General features: G+C 41.5%; 1 protein-coding gene across 1 annotated transcript in view; it reads right to left on the reverse strand.

Annotated features, from left to right (window-relative positions):
* LOC127456305 (UPF0606 protein KIAA1549L-like) overlaps positions 1–19,285 on the reverse strand; it is a 169,092-nt gene that overhangs the window by 62,144 nt on the left and 87,663 nt on the right. Inside the window, exons 11-14 of the mRNA XM_051724727.1 lie at positions 12,894–13,057; positions 6,978–7,013; positions 3,067–3,257; positions 1,918–2,039 (exon numbers count right to left, since the gene is read on the reverse strand). Coding sequence (XP_051580687.1) covers positions 1,918–2,039; positions 3,067–3,257; positions 6,978–7,013; positions 12,894–13,057 — 513 coding nt within the window. The remainder of the gene's footprint in view (positions 1–1,917; positions 2,040–3,066; positions 3,258–6,977; positions 7,014–12,893; positions 13,058–19,285) is intronic.

Below are 19,285 nucleotides of genomic sequence, written 5' to 3' on the forward strand. Positions count from 1 at the left end.
AGTCATTTGTGTACAGGGAGAAGAGTAGTGGGGAGAGCACACATCCCTGGGGGGCACCAGTGCTGATTGTACAGGTGCTGGAAGTGAATTTCCCCTGTCTCACAAGCTGCTGTCTGTCCGTTAGAAAGCTGGTAATCCACTGACAGATAGACGTGGGAACAGAGAGTTGGTGTAGTTTAGTCTGGGATGATGGTGATGAAAGCCGAACTAAAGTCCACAAAAAGGATCCTTGCATTTGTCCCTGGTCTGTCCAGATGTTGCAGGATATGATGCAATCCCATGTTAACTGCATCCTCCACAGACCTGTTTGCTCGATAAGCAAATTGAAGGGGATCTAGAAAGGGTCCAGTGATGTCCTTCAAGTGGGCCAACACCAGTCTCTCAAGTGATTTCATGACCACAGACATCAGGGCGATGTGTCTGTAGTCATTAAGTAATGTGATTTTTGGTTTCTTTGGGACAGGAATGATGATTGAGCATTTGAAGCAGCATGGGACTTCACACTGCTCCAGTGACCTAATGAAGATCTGTGTGAAGATGGGGGCCAGCTGGTTAGCACAGGATCTAAGACACGCAGGTGAAACACCATCTGGGCCCTGTGTTTTCCTTGTCTTTTTTTTCTTCAGAAGCAAGGCACACCTCTTCTTCACAGATCTTAAGTGCAGGTTGAGTAGCAGGAGGGGAGAGGAGGGGGTTGCAGGAGGTGTTGGTGTTTGTGTGAAGTGAAGGTCAGAGCGGGTGTGGGGTGTGAGATTGGGCCTTTCAAATTTACAGTAGAACACATTCAAGTCGTCAGCCAGTTGTACAATTTTTAATCGAATTAATTACATGGTGTGCCGATATATAAATATTTGCTGAGAAAGCCCCTTAAATAATAATTCACTATATAATGATGGAATAATTATAAATTGTTATTTTTAAATATATATATATATATATATATATATATATATATATATATATACACACACACACACACACACACACACACACTACCGGTCAAAAGTTTTGAAACGCATACACACACACACACACACACATACTGTACATATATATATATATATATATATATATATATGTAATATTATATTTTTTTATTTAGAAGTAAAAGAAAGATATATTACCATAGATAAAGCATAATATTTTGCAGGTGAGACGTCGTGGATGACAGCGGAGAAAAATTTATCGTCGTCGACATAGGCGGCAAAGTGAAGACTATTTAAAGAGACTTTTGGAGGCGGACTTGAATTTACAACTGACATCACCAACAGGGCTGTTACCAATAGACAGGTTATCTATAAAAGACTAATGCAAAGATCATTACATCAGATATTGTTTGTTTGAACAGTATCTCTGACGCTAGATGCCTTGCTAATAATGCCTTTGATTGTTGTGTTGTCTGCTGAAGAGCTGGTTTGATATCTCTGTATAAGCTACGCGTAGCCTATACATTTTTTATATAATTAATCGCACTGGATTAACATGTTAAATCAACAGCCCTAGTAAATAAAGTCATATATTACAGAAATATTACAGAAATAATTCTCTCTTCTGACAGAAAGTTGTCATATCACCATGACTTCAGAAAACTTTAAATATAGAGCAAAAATCATACAAACTACTGTTATGTTACTTTTATAGTGGTTTTTTTTATTTTTATTTTGGAGCTTGAAAGTCCCTATCCACTTTCATTGTATATAAAAGAGCAGCGTGAACATTCTGCTAAAAATGTCCTTTTGTGTTTCATGGGAGAAAGAGTCTACACATAAGAGTGAGTAAATAATGACAGAATTGTCATGTTTGGGGGGAACTACACCTCTAACTACACCAGGGCATTGTGCTAAGAACTTCCATTGAATTGAATTTTGTTTGTGACCTGAGCATGAAAAGTGCTGAAACTGCAGAGGCGTCTCTCACCATTAATCTTCCTTGTCACAGGTTTTTGCTGCGCTGTGGCTTTTTGCACACTCGATCTCTTGCCTGAGACCCTCTTCACTGATTCACTGCTGATGACAGAGCCATCCTCACTTGGCAACTTACTGCAAGTAACCATAGCAACAAAGTGCAGCAGTGAGTCAGTACATGTATAAAGCTGAGAGGATGGTTATGTCATTTTCTTTGTCTGCTTTCTCATCTCATACACACACACACACACACACACACACAGAAGTCCTAGCTCAATTATACATGTGTGTGTGTGTGTGTGTGTGTGTGTCTATTACAGTATCAATAAAAACTGTACATTGTGGGTTTCACAAAGCTGTAATTTGTAAGTAAATGATGAGAGAATTATAATTTTTGGGTGAACTATTAATTCAATACACAGACAACATTTTTAGATGAGCACTGTATACACTCACTGAACTCTTTATAAGGAACACTATGGTCCAAATAAAGTACCCGATTTGGTCTTCTGCTGTTATAGTCCATCCGCCTCAAGGTTTGACGCGTTGTGCATTCTGAGATGATATTCTGCTCACTACAATTGTACAGAGTGGTTATCTGAGTTACTGTAGCCTTTCTGTCAGATCGAACCAGTCTGGCTATTCTCCGTTGACCTCTCTCATCAACAAGGCGTTTCCAACCACAGAACTGCCACTCACTAGATGGTTTTTTTTTGTTTTTTTTGGTATCATTCAGAGTAAATTCTAGAGATTGTTGTGTGTGAGAATCCCAGGGCATCAGCAGCTACAGAAATATCAAATCAGCCCATATGGTACCAGCAATCATGCCACGGTCTAAATCACTGAGATCACATTTTTCCCTATTCTGATGACTGGAGTGAATATTCACTGAAACTCCTGACCTGTATATGCTGATTTTATGCACTGCACTGCTGCCTTAAGATTGGCTGATTAAATAATCTCATGAAAAATTAGGTGTACAGGTGTTCCTATTAAAGTGCTCAGTGAGTGTAGTGTCTGCAGGTTATGTCTTCATAACGAGTTGTTTTGTGGCCCTGTGCCGAATCACACCATATCAAAGCATTGCTGCTACAGCTGCCATATGAATACTGAACAATGGCATTATAGTATAAAGTTGGAGATGGAGTTTCTTCACACATACCTTTTCCTTATCTCATTCGTCAAGTTCTTTTTGGAGGAGGATCCATCTTGACGTACGGTCTTGTCTAAGGACAGTGGGGCATCTTGAATGGGGTGTGGCAGAATCATGGTCTCCTGGGTAACAGGGAGGGACCCCTCATCACCATCCTGCTGACCCAGGTGCTGCTTGGCATAGTCAAACCCCTGAACAGGCTAAGCAAAGCATAGCATATCAGGAATATTACACATTTTTAAACCTATTTACAAAACATAAAGACTAGAAAAGGAAAGACCAGCTTAGAGAAACCATGCTGGTCAAGGATAGTGTGTGTTGTTTTGGTGCTAGACCAGCTGGTCAACCTACAAATCCATGCTATTTGCCAGCAAAACATAGCTGGTTAAGTTGATGGACCAGCATAGTCTTTCTGGTGAAGCTGGTTAACTTCCAAAAATCAGCTGCCTAGCTTTGGAATAATTCCTTTGGACAAATGTAAAGTTAATAATAAATAATTGTGTGCTTTCAGAAATATGACTATTCCATTAAAATTGTTCATCCTGGTTTCAAGTGCAATAAATACATTTTATGAAATACTAGTTTTCAAAGAATCTTGATTAACACAAGAACATTATTATTTATCTACTGATCTTTGTTTTTGCCAAATGAAACTGACATAACTGAATGCTAGATAGTGGTCAGTGTGTATAATAATGGGTATACTGTGCAATACATAATTAGTGTAAAATCCATGTTTTTACAAACTGGTCCTGAATCAGCTGTCATGCTGTAAAAATGTTTTACTATGCAAGTAAAAAAATGTTGTAACATCTAAATAACTAGTTTCAGTCAAATATACTGTATGATTTAACATGATTAAATCAATCTGACTATATATTGTAAGTAATTTTTAAGAGACAGGTCAGATAGAAATACATTTTTAAGGTAACAACTGCACAGATTCACTTTTTTACAGAGCAAGTGAATACCAGACTGAAAAGTCAAACTTTTTGACACTGTACGTTATTGTAACATAACATTCATCACATTACTGCAGTGTTGTTTATGTGTTTTGTCTTAAAGCGCTTCCACAGCTTTGAGTTTGAAATCTATTTGTTCAGTGTTATATTTTAACTCAGTAGTAAGTTGCAAATTTATTGCCAGTTTTGCCCCTTAAATCTGTAGGTGCATGACCTGCGTTCCAAATTACATACTATTCTCTGCCATTTTGTTGTGCAAGTTAGATGAGTAGTATGTTTACGTGAAAATGCAATGAAAAGAAATGTACTACGAGTACCCGGATGACGTGCTTCTAACAGAGTGTGGAATGTTGGACACTTCATGCATTTAGCGCAAGTGGCTTGCCATACGTAGCTGAAGGGGCGGAGTTACCTGGCCATAATGCTGGCCTAACAAAACAATTGTAATTAACACTCCAATGGTACTGAAAAATTGCACCTCCCTTTGGTATTTGCGGTCATTTTTGACCAGTAGGGTAAGATGTGTGATACAGTGATATATTTAGACATTATCAAACTATTATTTGTCAAAGTTTAGCATTTTAAAATTGATTTGAAGTGTCAGTTTTTGCATTTAATGTCATTATGCTTGCAATCAAACCTGATCATGGTGTTACAAAGAGAAAACACAAAATAAGCATTTTTCTACCAATAATTTATTTCAAACATAAAAATGTAATAATTCAAAGTAAATGCAAAATTATGTTAACAAAATGAACATTGAGAAACAGAAATGAACTGCAAAATTCTAAAAAATTCAATTAGGAGTATAAAACAGAAGAATCAGAGTAAACATTTTGCAATTTCAAACTTTCTATTGTAAAAATTTATTTAGCAAACAGGTGTGTGTGTGCGTGTATGTGTGTGTTTTCTGCATTGTGAGTGTCATCACCCCTTCATTTCTGTGTGTGTGTGTGTTTAGAATTGTGACTGGTTTATTTTTCTCTGACAAATGTAAAAAAAAAAAAAAAAAAAAAAAACAACTTTGTTTTATAGTCTCACCAGTTAATCTGTGTGTGTGTGTAAGTGTGTTTATGTATGAGTGGGTTTGTATGTTTTGCACTGAGGATGTTTTAGAGTCTCACCCTGTAATTTCTTTTGGAAATTCATTTTGGCAGATTTATTGATTGTATTTGACAGATAAAAAAAAAATTGCTGTTTTTTTGGTCTTTCCCATAAATTTTCAATGGTTGATCAATTCTGACAGCAAATACCAAAAGTGTTGTTTTTTATTTTGTTTTTGTTTTTTTACAACCACTTAGACTTATTGAATCAAGCCTAATTTTTATTTGTATGTTCAGATAGAAAATGGAGATAAAGTCACTAAGTCTTTTAAAAGGTAAAAAAAAATAAAAAATTAGGAAATTTTATTTTGGTCAAAAATAACCAAATACCATAGGAGGGTTAATGGTGAATGTTGCAAGTAGATAAACTTGTGAAGACAGCACCTTACAAATGTGAGTTGAAGGTTTTACCATCACCCCACACAGAGTGAATATGTGCATTAACAGGGAATGTGGCAACTAGTGAAGCTTCTGTGAAGACAGCACCTTACAAATGTGAGTTGAAGACTTTACCATCACCCAACATGGAGTGAATATGCACAGTACATTATTTGAGAGATACGTGTTTAACTGTGGTTGGATAATGCGCTAAAGCTAATGGAAACACATTGCATGTGGTTGAAACAGAACGTCCGTCAGTTGAAAAATGGCAAATTTTTCCATGTAGTAAAAACACGAGTGCATAAGGTATAGTGTAAGTGCAAAGTGTGTAGCAGAACTCAGCTTGTAAATTCTATTTAAGTTTGACTCTTAAGTCTATCACACTCCAATTAACTGCTCATTGTTGTGTCGAGAAAAACAAAACAAAAAAAAACATTGAATTTGATTGAAGATTATTCAATAAATTCTGCTCAATTTTACCATCACTTCGTCTCCTGCCTTCTGCTATATTCTCCTGATGCCTATGTCCATCTCTTGGGCTGTTAGGAGACTTACAGTAACATAAGCAGTTGATGTTGCATGGGTTTTTGATATCAGACAAAACTCTGATATTTGGATATCTTCTGACAGAAAGACAGATCTAGTGGGAGACTGGATCTAACATTCCTGGTGTTGTGTATTACATGAATGTGTATTTTATGTTCTAAGTGAGTCATTAAACAACACCAAGTCATTCATGGCTGAAACAATGGAATGAGTATGATTTGTTCACTTAAAGTTTTAATTTGTAAATGCAATGTGAATCAACAGTGTGACTGACTTCTTAGTAAAATTAATAAAAGTTTGAAAAGTTAGACTTTTCAGTCAAATGTCACATATTTAAACTTATTTAGCTGCATAACTGAATGCAAGGAGATGATCAGTGATGGTCAAGCATAATTTTGTCAGTAGTTTCAGTTATAGTAAATGGTAAACTAGGCCAGGAGGTGTGCTCGGGAAAAAAAACAGGTCAGATCATTATACTTTATAAATATGATGTACTTGACATATTTTTAATTAACAGAAAGCTGCGCTCTGCCTTTCTTTTGGAGAGCAGGTTAAATATAGATTTGTGTAGACACACACATTCAATCTGCAGCACTCTATATATATATTGTGAAAAGTATGTTGAATTAAGAAGCTGTGTGCGTTTCAAGAATAGTTCACCCAACAATGACAAATTCTGTCAATATTTTCTTACCCTCATGACATTCCAAGCTTGTATGACTTTCTTTCTACTGTGGAACACAAATAATACAGGTTTGGAACAACATTAGGGTAAGTAAATGACAGCAGAATTGTCATTTTTGGCTGGACTTTTCCAAAAATTGAGCAGAAAGATTAGTATTTGTTCTTGTGACCTGTCTACGCTACACAGAGTGCACATCAGGAGCCCAGAGCAGCAGGTGAGATGATTGAAGAGCTGAATAACTACCTGAGGGTAATAACCCACGTCTCTCCAGTAAGCAGTCTAAATGAGAGAAAACAGCGTGAAGAATCATCAATCATGTCCATCTCTCTCTCTCTCATATGCTCTCTTGGGATGTATTCCCAGAGGCAAAGCAAGCAAAGCATGTAAGAGTTGGAGAACTGTTGATGAAGCCAGTGTAAAATATGATGTGTACAAAATATTGTAATGAGTTATAATGAGGAATAGAGCAAAGCAGCGGCTTATGGGAAATGATCAAGCGTGAAGCTTGTTATGGGGTTTCATTCACTAATAAATGCATATAAGCAAAGTCCCTTTCAAGGCAAGACAGTCCACTCGGCGGCCATCTTGGGAACCATCCAGGGAAGCTATTTTCTATGGATACAAGCGGCATGAAAGTAAAGTTCCTATCTACTTGAACTGGGAAAGACTGAAATCTCCAAAACAGTTGGTCAAGAATATGATAAAAAAAAATACAAATAAAAAAAAAAAAAAAAAAACATTTCAAATCAGCATTAAAATCTGACAATAATGGTATCATAAATGGTGCTTCTTTAGGCTGGTCCAGCTCATGCACATGCACATTCTCGAGTAGACTGACAGGTGATGTCTGTGCTAAAAGGTGATTTGCTCTTTTACCTGTAAAGCAGGACTTCCTGTTTTACATCCGCCATACTGAGTGTTACAATTTCTCCCATTTATTTTTATACAAGTGCTCTATCTCTGGTTAAATAGTCTCTGTATAAGTTGTGTACTTCTGTGCGCAGAAAAAGTTCTCATGCAACATTTCCACCTGATTCACAACTGGAACATACGTAAATTAATTTGTTCTTCCCTTCTTTCTAATGTTGATGAATCTGGAGTATTGTAAATGAAGGAGCACATCTTTGTAGTAAGTTACTTGCATAAAACACACTTAAACCATCTCCATATTCTGGCTTTTTGCACAATCTCCAGTACAGCCAATTGTCACTCTCTGCAAACGTATCCTTAAAAATAGGCCTAGACTACACGTGATCTCAGATCGAGCTATGATGACACCCATCATTTTTGTTACTCTAACATAAGGCTTATTGTAGTATCACTTAGTTATTCAATTTCTAATAATAATAATATATATTACAAAACTATTTGGCCTAAAGCATTCCAAGATTTTCATGAAGTCTATGATTTTTGTTTACGTGTGGTTTCAAATGGCTGTTTATTTTTTCATTAATTTAAAATAAAATTTAAGAGAACTTATTCATGATTACTGTGTGAAAACATTCACACATAGGTTTTACGCAAAAAAAAAAAAAAAAAAAAACAAAAACAGACATGTGAATGAGACCCATTATCATTAACTGATAAATTGAATAAAAACTGAAACAAAACATTTCATGACTTGAAAAATATGTAGCACATTAGAAGAAAGGGAGGGAATTTATTTTCTAAAAAAATACCGTAGTTTTGCGTTCCCTCACAATTGTCCCCAAAAGTCCCTTCGCAATACACTTTTCGCGATAAATAAAACCATGGATAATTTTTGTAATTAGGGCATGGATAAAGATATTGCAAGGGAACCCAAAACTTATTGAGAGGGAACACAAAACTTCTTTTGAGAGAACACAAAACTATTGTGAGGGAACAGAAACTGTTGTGAGGGAAGGCAAAACTTATAGCTAGAGAATGCATAACTTCTTGTGAGGGAATGCAAACTATTTTGTGGAACAAAAAATGTATTGCGAGGAAACAAAACTTATTTAGGGGGAATGCAATTATTTATTTTATTTTTTGTAGGAGAACGCAAAACTTTTGCGAGGGAACAAAGCTAATTGCGAAAGATCCCAAAACTTATTGTGAAGGAACCCAAAACGTATTCAGAGGGAACGCAAAACTTATTGTGAGGGTATGCAAAACTTTTTGTGAGAATGCAAAACTTATTCTGAGGGAAAACAAAACTTTTTGTGAGAGAACATAAAACTATTGCGAGGGAATGCAAAATGTATTGTGAGGGAACGCAAACTGTTGCGATGGAAGGCAAAACGTATAGCTAGAGAATGCAAAACTTTTTGTGAGGGAATGCAAACTGTTTCGGGGAACACAAAACTTATTGCGAGGAAACATAACTTATTTAGAGGGGATGGAATTTTTTTATATTTTTTTGTAGGAGAATGCAAAACTATTGCAAGGGAATAAAGCTAATTGCGAAAGAACCCAAAACTTATTGTGAGGGAACGCAAAACTTATTGCAAGGGTATGCAAAACTTTTTGTGAGAGAATGCAAAACTGTTGCAAAGGCGATGAAACCAGCAGGGGGAGCCATGGCCTCCCACTTTTAGCCTACAGGTCAACAGAATGACATTAAAATATGCACACTTCTGGTGCACACATTTATAGTAGTATAGCATGGAAATTTACTGAAAAGGAGTGAGTACTAGCTGCTTTGAGTCACTGCTTTCTTATTCTTGATAGAAAATAATGATCAAACTGATGTCTCCCTCGAGCAATTAAAAGGTCAAGCTTCTACAAACTATCAACAGGTTAAGAATGTAAAATGTCAAAATAATTTAATTTTTTCATCACATTCCCAGTGGGTCAGAAGTTTACATACACTTTGTTAGTATTTGGTAGCATTGCCTTTAAATTGTTTAAATTTGGTCAAATGTTTTGGGTAGCCTTCCAAAACCTTCTCACAATAAGTAACTGGAATTTTGGCCCATTCCTCCAGACAGAACTGGTGTAACGGTCAGGTTTGTAGGCCTCCTTGCTCGCAGATGCTTTTTCAGTTCTGCCCACAAATCTTCTATCGGATTGAGGTCAGGGCTTTGTGTTGGCCACTCCAATACCTTGACTTTGTTGTCCTTAAGCCATTTTGCCACAACTTTGGAGGTATGCTTGGGGTCATTGTCCATTTGGAAGACCAATTTGAGACCGAGCTTTAACTTCCTGGCTGAAGTCTTGAGATGTTGCTTCAATATATCCACATAATTTTCCTTTCTCATGATGCCATCTATTTTGAGAAGTGTACCAGTCCCTCCTGCAGCAAAGCACCCCCACAACATGCTGCCAGCCCCATGCTTCACGGTTGGGATAGTGTTCTTCAGTTTGCAAGCCTCATCCTTTTTCCTCCAAATATAATGATGGTCATTATGGCCAAACACTTTGATTTTTGTTTCATTTGACCAGAGGACATTTCTCCAAAAAGTAAGATTTTGTCCCCATGTGCACTTGTGAACTGTAGTCTGGCTTTTTTTATGGTGGTTTTGGAGCAGTGGCTTCTTCCTTGCTGAGCAGCCTTTCAGGTTGTGTTGATATAGGACTCATTGTACTGTGGATATAGATACTTGTCTACCTGTTTCCTCCAGCATCTTCACAAGGTCCTTTGCTGTTGTTATGTGAATGATTTGCACTTTTCACACCAAAATACGTTCATCTCTAGGAGACAGAATGTGTCTCCTTCCTAAGCGGTATGATGGCTGCGTGGTCCCATGGTGTTTATACTTGTGTACTATTGTTTGTACAGATGAACTTGGTACCTTCAGGCATTTGGAAAATGCTCGTAAGGATGAACCAGACTTGTGGAAGTCCACCATTTTTTTTTTCGGAGGTCTTGGCTGATTTCTTTTGATTTTCCCATGACGTCAAGCAAAGAGGCACTGAGTTTGAAGGTAGGCCTTAAAATACATCCAGAGTACAATTCAGTACACATCATATCAGAAGCTAATTGGCTAATTGTCTAAAGGTTTTTAATTATTTTCTGGAATTTTCCAAGCTGCTTAAAAGCACAGTTAACTTAGTGTATGTGAACTTCTGACCCACTAGAACTGTGATATACTGTAGTCAATTAAAAGTGAAACAATCTGTCTGTAAACAATTGTTGGAAAAATTACTCGTATCATGCACAAAGTAGATGTCCTAAATGACTTGCCAAAACTATAGTTTGCTTATATTAAATCTGTGGAGTGGTTAAAAAATGAGTTTTAATGACTTCAGCCTAAGTGCATGTAAACTTCTGACTTTAACTGTAATAACACCCCCAAGCACTCCGCAAAACTTGCACAGATGTACCTAATTAATTATGCAATGACAACAGCCAATAGCAAATCCTCAAGGATAAACAACAACAGACGATAAAGTATATTCCTGGTATGGACTACAATTCAATGTAGTTTTAGCATCTGATATTCATTTAAATAGGTAATTGTGCCATTTTGCCCTTTGCAACAAGAAAAGTGAAAAAATGCAGACATCTGATCAATCCATCTAACCACTGATCTACAAAAGCCCTGGAACCTGAATAAAATAAAGCCACAAACCTCACACTGCACAAAACCCTCAGGAACGTTTTCATTGGTCATCGCAATCATGCAGTCACCTGTGATTAGTTCAAACTCCAGAAAGATCGTGAATGGATCTGATGCCGACCAACGGTAAGATAAGCCTGCCAGTAGTTTTCAATAAGGGCGTGGTTTGCACTCAAGTGGTTTGGGAACAAAATCACGTGGATGAGGGCGCGCTAGCTGTCACTTCCACTCTATGTTGCTTGTAGATACGTGCTGACCCATAAGGAGATGTTCCGTTATACACAAGTCCAGAAGTAGTTATAACTTGCATGATATGACTTATATAATAGTTGTAGAATGACCATATACTGTTTGCACAGTGTTATCAAGCTTATCATGTAAAATAACGGTGTTTTAAAACCTTTGTGGGTTTTGTGTTATTCTTCTTTCAAGAGGAAAATTTGACTTAATTCACAGTAAGACATGATTGATAACAAAGATCAGTCATAAAGTCAGCAGAATTAGACAAAGTGGGATCATGAACAAATATTGCTTTGTATCCTATCATTGGGGATGAGGAAATAACTTTTACCCTTACCTCTTCAAGTCACACAATGTCGAATGCAATATACTGCTTTAAAAAGGTATAAAATACAGGGCATATTGTGCTTGTGTAATGTTGTTGAATGCAGACACAAATAATAAAATGACTGTCGAATGATTTAACAGACTCATAAAAAGAGGGGCCGATACACAAGAATATGCAGCTGAACCAGTACAGTTTTCCAGTGGTATCCGAAACCGAAGACAGCTGTCTCATCAAAGGTATGTGTGAACTGTGCAATGACAAGTGTATAGTCAGTCTCTCTCTCTGTGTGAGTGGTGTGAAAGCAGATTTGAATATCTTTAGTTAGATTAATTCAGCATTCTAACTGTGTATGTTGATAAATAACTAGTCAGTCACCATGATTTTGACAATCTTGGAAGCTGGTCTGGTATAAAATATTTTTTTTATTAATTGGCCAAATTGACTGTGGAAGTTGTTGTGATGAATAACTACACCCCCCCCCCCCCCCCCAAAAAAAAAAAAAAAAAAAAAACATTCCAGCACAGGTGGAGGGAATGCAAAACATATTGTTAGAGAACACAAAACCTATTGCGAAGGTATGCAAAACTTTTGGTGAGAGAATGCAAAACTGTTGAGAGGGAATGCAAAACTTATAGCTAGACAACATAAGACTTTTTGTGAGAGAAAGTAAAACTATTGCTAGGGATAACAGAACTATTTCAGAAAATAAATTCCCTCAGTGTCCTCAAGGGACGCTCAAACTCAAATAAAAATGACCATAAATTCATTTTAGTTTTAGATACACATATTATGAAATTTTAGACCTTTAAAACCAGCCTTCATCAAACATGAAAATGCCACAAAATAGCAATAACGCTAGACAGCCCAGAGAGATTTAATGGCATCATATTTAAATAATATCAGTTAATGCATTCACTTTCGAAACCCTAAAAACTAAGTATACTGAAAAACAAAAAAATAAACTGTCACACAGTGAAAACTAATGAAAACAAAACTGAAATCAAAATTTTTTAATAAAATAAAAAAATAATAAAAATTCAAAATGATAATGACCCTGTGCAAGCGTACCTTCACTCGGGGGTTGAAGCTGCCAACGGGATCACTTTTGAAATCACTCTTGTTTTTATGGCACAGCACCGTGGTGATGATGATAATGATAAGGGTTACCACAGCGATGGGCACCAGCACTGCAGCGATGATCCACAGGTTGTTGGGTGGATTCTTCACCACAGCTGCACGGTGGGAAATAATGTTGGTCACGTTATTGTGTTGGTCACAAACCACTGCAAAATGCAAAACTTGTTCAAACAAATTTTTAACGTTAAACGTGCCAATGGAACTTTCCATGAATAGGGCACAGATGGGTGTTCGATTGCTTTTTAAAGCATTAGAGGCACAAATCCCATATATTTTGTGGTGAGTACTATTAAGGCCCAGGTATACTTCACTTTGCACGTTCCGTTCTGTCCTGCGCACAGTTGTGTGCACAGCTTTGAAAGTATACCTCACGCGGATGAGCGCGAATGGATGAGTTCGACACATGCTCGGTACAATTTCTTTGTTATACGCTACCAGACGTTAGAGGGCAGCACCGAGTCGTGTCACTTACAGGACATCCGCTCTGAAGGATAAAGAAAAAGAAAAACTGAGGATCCGCCATTAGAGGAAGCAAGAACAATTGTGCATATTGCCACCTAGTAGACTCTTCTATCACAACAGTCAACCTTGCGCATGCGCGTTTGTCCACAGACAGGCGAAGTATACTTTAGGTTTTAGATGTGTAAGACAAACTGTTATCTAACATAAAAGGTGCACTCAGTGTCTTTTGCCTTTGGGTCATCTTGGACTTACACTGACCCTAGTGGCTTGGATGCAGCATCATTTAATATCAATATTTTTCAGTTTCAGATGCCATTGTAGAAATTTTGTATTCACAGTCAGCCACGACTACTTTAATCAATGAGTGAAAGTGTCAAATAACAGGACGGTTACTGACATTAAGTGAGTAGTATTCGGCTGGTCATGTGATTCTAACATGGCAGCCCCCATGTGCGGACCCTCTCCATGTAGAATAAAACAGCTTTTATAAGGTTACTGATATGACTCGAGTCTTCATTTTAATGTGAGTGCTCATGATTTCCTACATATATTGCAAAATAACAATTCATGTCTTTAGGAGTTAAACTTTTTAAATTAGGAAAAAATTACTGAGGGAACCTTTAAGATAGCATGAAAAGTAACTAAACACATCAAATAGGCCACTTTTGTAATATTTCCATACATTCCCCATGATCACAGTGTATAAATTACACAGTTTTACATTTATTCATTTGGTATATGCTTTTATCCAAAGCTGGTTGCCAGTTTTACAAAATATCTCTGTTTAACAAAGTCAAGAGAGACACATTGAATTTTAGTTGCATGTGTATATGAATGTGTAACAGTTAAGATCATGCTTACATACAACTTGTGCATATTTATTAATGTGTCATTTTAGCTCAGTGTTTATGTGTCTGTGTGTGTTTTGCTGTGAATCCCTGAGGATGACAATGTGAGATTATATTCTGATTGTTTCCCCATACTCTGCTCTACATACTATTATGAGAAATCAGTCTCTCTTAATTTCTCTTGCCTTCACTCTCTCTCTTTCTCTCTCAAGCTGATCAGAGAAAACGTCTTGGTTACTGATGTAACCTCTGTTCCCTGATGGAGCGAACGAGATGTTGTGTCGATGTAGTGACACTAGGGGTTCGATCTTGAGAGCCCCAATCACCTTTGCTTAAAATAGAAAAGGCCAATGAAAATTGGCGAGTGGAATTTGCATGCCATTCTCCGCCCCAGACAGATGGGTATAAAAGGAGATGGCATGCATCACACATTCAGATTTATGCTGAGGAGCCGATAGAGAGTCCCGGGCCATGTCAGCGGCCGGTTCAGCACCACGGCAGGAGGGACACAATATCTCGTTCCCTCCATCAGGGAACAGAGGTTACATCAGTAACCAAGACGTTCCCTGTCTGTCACTCACTCGAAGTTGTGTCGATGTAGTGAAACTAGGCGTTTGCTATAGGAACCCCGCAGGTGCCGAACCGTGTCATGAGGCACGGAAGAGTGGACATGGGCAAGCAGCTGCATGCCTCGCAGCGAGCGCTCAACCACGTCATGACCTTCCAGCGAATTAGGTAAGGCATCTCCCTAGTCCCGTTAAGGGGGAGGAGGCACTTACCCAAGTAGGCTACCAGCAGTGCCTTTCTTAATTTTCTGTTAAGCAATCACCCACTGAGCACTTTCTAGAATAGCGCTGGGAAGTGCTCTTCCCTCTCCAGGAAGGAGAGCACTATGGAGACCACATCCTGCCGGAGGGAGTTTAACATGTGGAGCATACCTCACATGGACTTACCAACAGGGAAGTACACATATGGAATGATACCACAGGAGGACCCTATCTACAGAGAGAGTACGCAGCACAGTGGCCAAGACAGAGAAAGCTCTGATGAGGGGAAACACAGGTTTCACCTAAGGGGGAAACCGAACAGCGGAAACTCATCATACGGGATTACCAAGAGGGAATCACCATGCATGGAGCACTGGGCCCAAGCACACGGGCTCACCTGAAAAGGGGAATACCATGAGTACTGGGCCTGGTGGCATTACTCCTCCGCCGAATTAGTCACCAAACAGTGCTAAAGAATTAAAGAGGCATCTGGAGTTCACCAGTACGGGGAACTGTTGTGCATAAAAAAGTGCACATTATCACCTTTGAAAAAAGGGGAAAGGTGCAATGCAAGCGGTACACCCAACAGGCCGCCCGGTCTACCTGCTGTTACCGCGTAACACTCGGGTTGAAACCGGGTCTATGCGTAGGTTATAAAACCTAGCGAAGTTATTGGGTGTAGCCCAACTCGCAGCTCTGCATATGTCTGCTAGAGAGGCCTCCCTTGCCAGTGCCCAGGAGGACGCAACACCTCTAGTGGAGTGTGCCCGGACTCCCAAGGGGCACGGCAATTCCTGAGACTGGTATGCGAGGAAAATAGCATCCACAATCCAATGGGCTAATCTCTGCTAGGAGACAACTTTCCTCTTCTGCTGTCCTCCAAAACAGACAAAGAGCTGCTCCGAGCATCTAAAGCTCTGCGTGCAGTCCAGATAGATGTGCAGGGTGCGAACAGGACACAGCAACGACAAGGCCGGGTCTTCATCCTCTAAGGGAGCGCTTGCAGGTTCACCACCTGGTCCCGAAAAGGAGTGTTGGGAACCTTGGGTACGTAACCGGGCCAGGGTCTCAAGATCACGTGAGAGTGTGCCGGCCTCGGACAGGGAGTACCACAGGGGGCAGTGAGAGGAGTCTTGGGAGGCGAACAGGTCTACCTGTGCCACCACGAATCTCTCCCAAATCAGCTGGACTACATGGGGGTGGAGTCTCCACTCCCTGCGGAGCATTACCTGCCATGAGTGCGCATCTGCTGCACGGTTGAAGGCGCCCGGATGGTGAGTGGCTCACAGAGACAAAGGTCTGCTGACTCCAAAGGAGGAGGTGGCGGGCAAGTTGCGACATGCGACACGAGCGTACGCCGCCTTGGCAGATTATGTACACTACGGTTGCTGTGTTGTCGGTTCGGGCCAACACATGCTTGCCCTGAATCAATGACCAGAGCCTCCTCAGGGCCAGCGATACTGCCAGTAACTCTATTGCACACGGTGACCCAGCCCGAGTTCGAGGCATCCATCCTGACCATGACGTGCCTTGAGACCTACTCTAGGGGATCACCTGCCCGTAGAAATACCAGGTCCAACCAAGGGCTGAAAGTCTGACGGCACTGTGGCGTGATGGTCACGCACCGGGTGCCGTGGCGCCATGCCCACCCTGGGACTCGAGTCTGTAGCCAGTGCTGAAGCGGTCTCATATGCATCAACCCGAGGGGGAGAACCACCACCGAGGATGCCATATGCCCCAGGAGCCTCTGAAATTGTTTCACTGTTGCCGCTACCTTCTGCCTGAAGGACGTTCGGTCGTAAGACGTGCCCTGAGAGTGACTGAGTCCAACTCCATACCGAGAAAAGAGATGCTCTGCACAGGGGACAGCTTGCTCTTCTCCCAGTTGACCTGAAGCCCGAGTCAGCCGAGGTACTGAAGCACAAGGCCCCTGATGTCATACTGATGCCAGGATGCGCTTCTGCGTTAACATCCTGAACGGAAGACTGTGTAAGGCCCGGAGGATGGAGGTACCCTCTCCCTGCACCGTAGTGGAGAGGATGCCACTGAACCGGGGCAAGCGTCTGGCGAACTGGATCGCGTAGCCGAGGCGAATCATCCTGATAAGCCACACTGAGGGGCTGGGGAGTGCTAACCAGGCCTCCAGCCTTCGCGACAGCGGCACCAGAGGGATGACTGGACTTACCATGCCTGGGCAGGGTGGTTCAAGGCAAGGCAGAGCAGGCGCCCCACCTGGAAGACAGCCCAAGGGAGACGTACTGCTCCGTAAGCCCACAAAGGTGGCCGGTGAATGGGGCGGGTGAGTGGCCCCAGAGACCAGCACACTTATCTGTATGCCGGCTGTCTCTCGACGGAGAACGAGGGCACGAGAGGTACTCACGTTCGCCTGATTGACCGGAAAGAGTTCCAGCACCTGGCCGTTGTGAGTGCGCTGGCCCAGGGAATGAGGAAACTGCTCATTTATTGACATGTGGGTGCCAAGGCCCAGAGGGCACTCAGCGATGTAATACTCACCATGTGCTGGCCCCAGGGCGATGGTGGGGCTGGAGAGATGCCCCGGGCCAGACACAGAGACCAGCCTCATCCCTGGGCGGCCCATGTCAGGACTGCCTCGAAGCCTGTTTGGGGTTCCTGGGGGCCGGCTGAGGGGCAGGTGGAGCCGACTTCCCACGGGAGAATGTTTTTCTCTGAGACCGGCGTGCGGGCTCCAATGGTATGGGAGCCGGAGACGGCACCGCAGGGGAACGGCTCTGGCGAAAAGCAGACCGGGACCTCAGTTGCCTGAAGGCGGCCGGATCGCGCTGCAGCAGGATGTGTTTAATCACCTCAGTCTGCTTCTTCACGGTCACAGTACGCAGTTCCTGCATCAGCCCTGGATCATTCCTACCCTCGTGCAGATCTTTCAGCGCCTTGGACTGGCGGACCTGCAGGATGGCCAAGGAGTGCCCACAGCCTTGTAAGCCTTCGTCATTAAAGAGGAAGAGAACGTATAGGCCTTGGAAGGGAGCCTTGATCAGTCGTGCCAGGTGGCTGCACCCTGCGGGCATAAATGTACCGCTACAGTGTGCTCTACCTGGGGAAGCCCGACATATCACTTAGTTGCTCCGCTGTTGAGGGTAGTCAGAGTGGACAAGCCCGCGAAGTGTGTACGAGCAGTAAAAGGTGGCTTTCCACGACTTTGTTAGCTCCTCGTGCACTTCTGGGAAAAAAGGTACCGGAGCGGGGCGCAGCCGTGAGTCGCGCTCCAAGCCCAGAAACAAATCATCCAGCCACAAATGCTCACGGCAGGGTGGAGGGTTCCACTTCAGCCCGATGTTCACAGCCGCCCGGGCAAGCACGGCTGCCATCTCAGCATCCGCCTCATCCTGTGCTCTACCACCCGTGGAAGATTCGTGTAGCACTTCCGATAGCAGAAGTCCACCCTCCGATGCCGCGACCGAAAGCTCATCCTCGTCGCAAGCCACGAACGACATATTAAACCTGCCCTGAGGCAGACCACCTGCATCGCTCGACAGCTCGTCCGGACAGAACGAGCGTGCTGGGGGATGGGAGGTCCGCAGGGGCTGAGCTGGCGGAAATGCTCCCATGTCCACATCCAGATCGCCCGGTGGCCGGGTTGGGGAGCAGCCGCGGTGGCTCCTCGCTTCATGAAGAAGGAAGTGAGCCGCGACCACAACGTTCTCATGGGCATGTTCTCGCAATGAGAACACAACCCTTCCACGAAAGCCGCCTCGGCGTGCTGGCGCCCCAGACACTTGAGGCAGATTTCATGGACATGGACATCTTTAAAAAGACGCCAAGCGTTTGCGCGAGCTCTTTTTGAGAAAATATACTCTTTTGAATATACTCTTTTAGCACCCGCAGACTCAGGCTGCTGAAGCACCCAGGGGAAGCACCACACTCAACCGTGTGAGGGTGACTGCTGATATGTGGCATAAAAAATCCAGCAGTGTAGTAAGAGGTGAGAGGATGAACACACAAGCATTCGGCTCCGAAGAAAAAATCTGAATGAGTGATGCACACCATTTCCTTTTATACCCATATGTCCGGGGTGGAGAGTGGCATGCAAATTCCACTCGCCAATTTTCATTGGCCTTTTCTATTTTAAGCAAAGGTGATTGGGGCTCTCAAGATCGAACCCCTAGTGTCACTACATTGACACAACGTCAAGTGAGTGACAGACAGGGAACTGATATATTGTAGCTTCGAGCTTTCATTCACTTCCTATTGAATAAGAGATTAGCAT

This window comes from Myxocyprinus asiaticus, chromosome 18 (genome assembly GCF_019703515.2).
Source record: "Myxocyprinus asiaticus isolate MX2 ecotype Aquarium Trade chromosome 18, UBuf_Myxa_2, whole genome shotgun sequence".
Lineage (NCBI taxonomy): Eukaryota > Metazoa > Chordata > Actinopteri > Cypriniformes > Catostomidae > Myxocyprinus > Myxocyprinus asiaticus.